At 60.7% G+C, this 3,063-nt stretch overlaps 1 protein-coding gene across 1 annotated transcript; it reads left to right on the plus strand.

Annotated features, from left to right (window-relative positions):
• Window positions 1-1,227: 1,227 nt before the first annotated feature.
• LOC119192582 (serine/arginine repetitive matrix protein 1-like) lies at window positions 1,228-2,836 on the plus strand (the record flags this gene model as incomplete). The annotated part of the gene is made up of 2 exons (XM_037446393.1): window positions 1,228-1,704; window positions 1,760-2,836. Coding segments are annotated over 2 exons (1,554 nt in total), but the record flags the coding sequence as incomplete, so codon positions are not given.
• Window positions 2,837-3,063: the final 227 nt, after the last annotated feature.

The following is a 3,063-nucleotide window of genomic DNA, read 5'->3' on the forward strand; positions in this document are numbered from 1 at the left end:
GCACTTTTCAGTGCGTGTAGTGCGTTCATCGCACACTTTCGGTTGACCCCGGGATGGGCGGCAGTGTGGTGTTGACCTCACGCTGCCGCTGACGCTGAGAGCGTCCTTCGGTGCGCGGGGGCTTAGGAGCCCCCCCCATTTAGGAGACGGGCCGCAAGGCGGCACCGCGCAGGGGCGGCCGCGGACGAAACTCGGACCTGCTGTCTCGAGGTAGCACGCAGCCGTCCCTATGCGCCGAAGAGGGTCAACGCGGAGTTTTAGTTGGTAGGTCGTTGCGTAGGGACTAGTTTGTTAGGGTTAGGGACTCGGCCCGACCGCCGCCCGTGGGTTCCGGGCCGCTCAATTGTCGGGTCGTAAGGCAACGGCTACCCCAACATAACCGCTCAGTCGCCCCCGCGAAGACTGGGCGGTAGTAATAAGGTACTTTCTCCGCGAAACAAAAAGGTTAGGTTAGGTTAGGTTAGGTTAGGTTAGGTTAGGTTAGGTTAGGTTAGGTTAGGTTAGGTTAGGTTAGGTTAGGTTGGGGTTGGGGTGCTAGGTCAGGAAACCTCCTCGTGGTGCACCCTGGGCAACGGCGCGTCGATCAGACCGATCAGGCTGATCTGCGCGCCGGCGAATATCCTGACAACGAGTTGTTGACGGTCGTCGCCTCTTGCGGCGGCCGCCGTCTAGTTACGCCGTCGGACAGTGTCGTCGTCGACTAGTCTCTCCGTCACTTGTGGCGTTGGCGAGTAGGCCCGCTGACGATATTTTCCGCCGTCGACTAGGACAACGTCGTGGGGCCCATCTCGGGCAGCTCCCGGTTCCGTCCCGGGGGTGTCGGCGGGCTCGGTGTGCGCTCACCCCGCCCCGAGCAGGCAGTGGGGGATTTTCCCTCTCATTGCCACCGTCATAGATCGTAACCCGGTATGGAGGTCTGTGGATATGTCTCGCGCTCCTGCCGGACCGAGGGTCTTGGCTTAACCGCCCGGACCGCGAGGAAGAAAACCTCTATAAAAATCACCCCGAATCTCAAGCGGCGGCGCACCGCGAGGGATGCATGGCCGATGGGTAGTTCGGTCTCGAGTGCGACCCCGCCAGAGTACCGGCCGAAACTCTGTGCGGGTTACGCTAGGCTTACCCAGGTACAGGGGCTCTGCCTGGGCGGACCACCCTTTCCCCATACTCGTGGGAACAATTATGTAATCACTTTATGAAAAAAAAACCCCAATAATTTTATTGACGAAGTTGCCTCCTTCGGTTTCGTCCGGAGAGGCGGTGGTCGAAGGGTGCAAGCCCAACGACGAAGATGTAGCGAAGGAGATAACGGGCGCGATGCCCATGGAGGTGGCAGCCGAATTCGCGCGGCCTTTGAGCCTGGACACGGACTCGAGCGAGAGTGGCTCTACCGTGAGGAGCAAAAAGCTCTGGAGAAGGAAGTCGCAAACAAGAAGCAGCTTTTCGCAGCTCAGTCTGACCAGCGACACCGATGAACCGGCGCCGAAGACGCAGGCGATCGACGGCAGAATGAGAGGACGCCCGCCCTCAGTGGGCAAGTACGTCGGCCTCAAGAAAGCCCAGTTGGAGCGTGACAGGCTACAACGGGAAGCCGGCGCGGAAAGACGCAGAGAAGGAGCTGGAGGACCAGCTGCAATTTATCAAGTCGCCGGTCCCCCAGAATATCAGACACCGAAGAGGACCGTCCAGTACTCAAGGAAGACCTCCGTAAGTGCACCCAGGTTGTTCGCAATGTCGTGAGGAAGTCAGGCAACCTCAAAAGGCACTTCCCAGAAAGGCGCTTAACTGGGTCACGGACAAGATCGTGAAGTACGTGGAACAGCCTGAGTCCGCTGTCATTGCGCGCCTCGAGGAGGAAATAAAGAAGTGGCAGGAACACAGTGCCCGTCTTGAAGCCAACATGAAGGCCATGAAGGAGGAGAATGCCACCCTAAAACGACGCCTCGAAGACCTGGAGGCGTCCGCAAACAAGCAGTCGACAGAGGAGATGCTGGCGATGGTGGAAGCGAGGGTCCAAGCCAGGCTGGAGTCGGCCCTGATGGGGCCAGCCCAAAGGCCCACCCTAGCCCACGAAAGAAGAACCGCCACCGGGGACACACAACTCCCCGTGACGAGCGGATACGTAGGAGGGGCGCCGAACCCAAAACCGGCCAAAGGCAAGGGAAAAAGGAAAGAGAAGGGAGCAGCCCAACCCGCTCCCGCTCCCGCTCCCGCCCCCCTCCCTGCTCCAGTCGCTGGGCCCTCCAGCGCGCCGCCACAACCCGTCGCGGGTCCCTCCACGGCCCCGGCGACTACGACGGCATCGACGGCAAAGAAGACCCAGGACCGAAGGAGAGAGACGCCGAAACAAAAGCCCCAAAAGGGCAAGAAGAACGGACCGCCTCCAGCCCAACCCGCTCCAGAGCCCCGCGTGCTGCCGCCAGCCCCGGCTAACGTGGACACGCCGTGGGTCGAGGTGGTCAGAAGAAAGAAGAAGGGGAAGCCGGCAGCAGCGCCAACAAACAGCACGCAGCCGCCGAAACCGACGCGCCGGAAGGAGCCAAAACTGCGGCCGCCACGTTCTGCGGCCGTAGTCATCTCTCTCACACCAGCAGCAATTGCGAAGGGCCTAACTTACAAGAGCGTCCTGACGGACGCCCAAAATAAGGTAGACCTCACCGGCCTTGAAATAAGCAAGATGAGGCCAAAGTTTGCGGCCACGGGCGCCCCAATGTACGAGGTGCCCGGGGCGAATTCTGAAGAGAGGGCCGACTCCCTCGCCGCAAGGCTGAGGGAGTGTTTCGCGGGTCGGAAGATATCAAAATCTCCCGGCCCACGAAGACCGTGGAACTGCGGCTAAGTGAGCTGGACTATACAGCCACCCCAGAATCAGTCGCAGCGGCCCTCTCCAAGGCCGGTGAGTGCGCCGTAGAGGCGATAAAAGTTGGGCAAATTCGCCCTGATCGATCCGGTGTAGGGACAGCCTGGGTCAGGATGCCTATTAAGGCGGCGCAAAAGGTTAGGGGGGCGGCCCGCATACTTATTGGCTGGACCGCGGCTCGGGTGACCGTCCTCGAGTCGCGGCCG

Source organism: Manduca sexta, unplaced genomic scaffold (genome assembly GCF_014839805.1).
Source record: "Manduca sexta isolate Smith_Timp_Sample1 unplaced genomic scaffold, JHU_Msex_v1.0 HiC_scaffold_2954, whole genome shotgun sequence".
Taxonomy (NCBI): Eukaryota; Metazoa; Arthropoda; class Insecta; order Lepidoptera; family Sphingidae; genus Manduca; species Manduca sexta.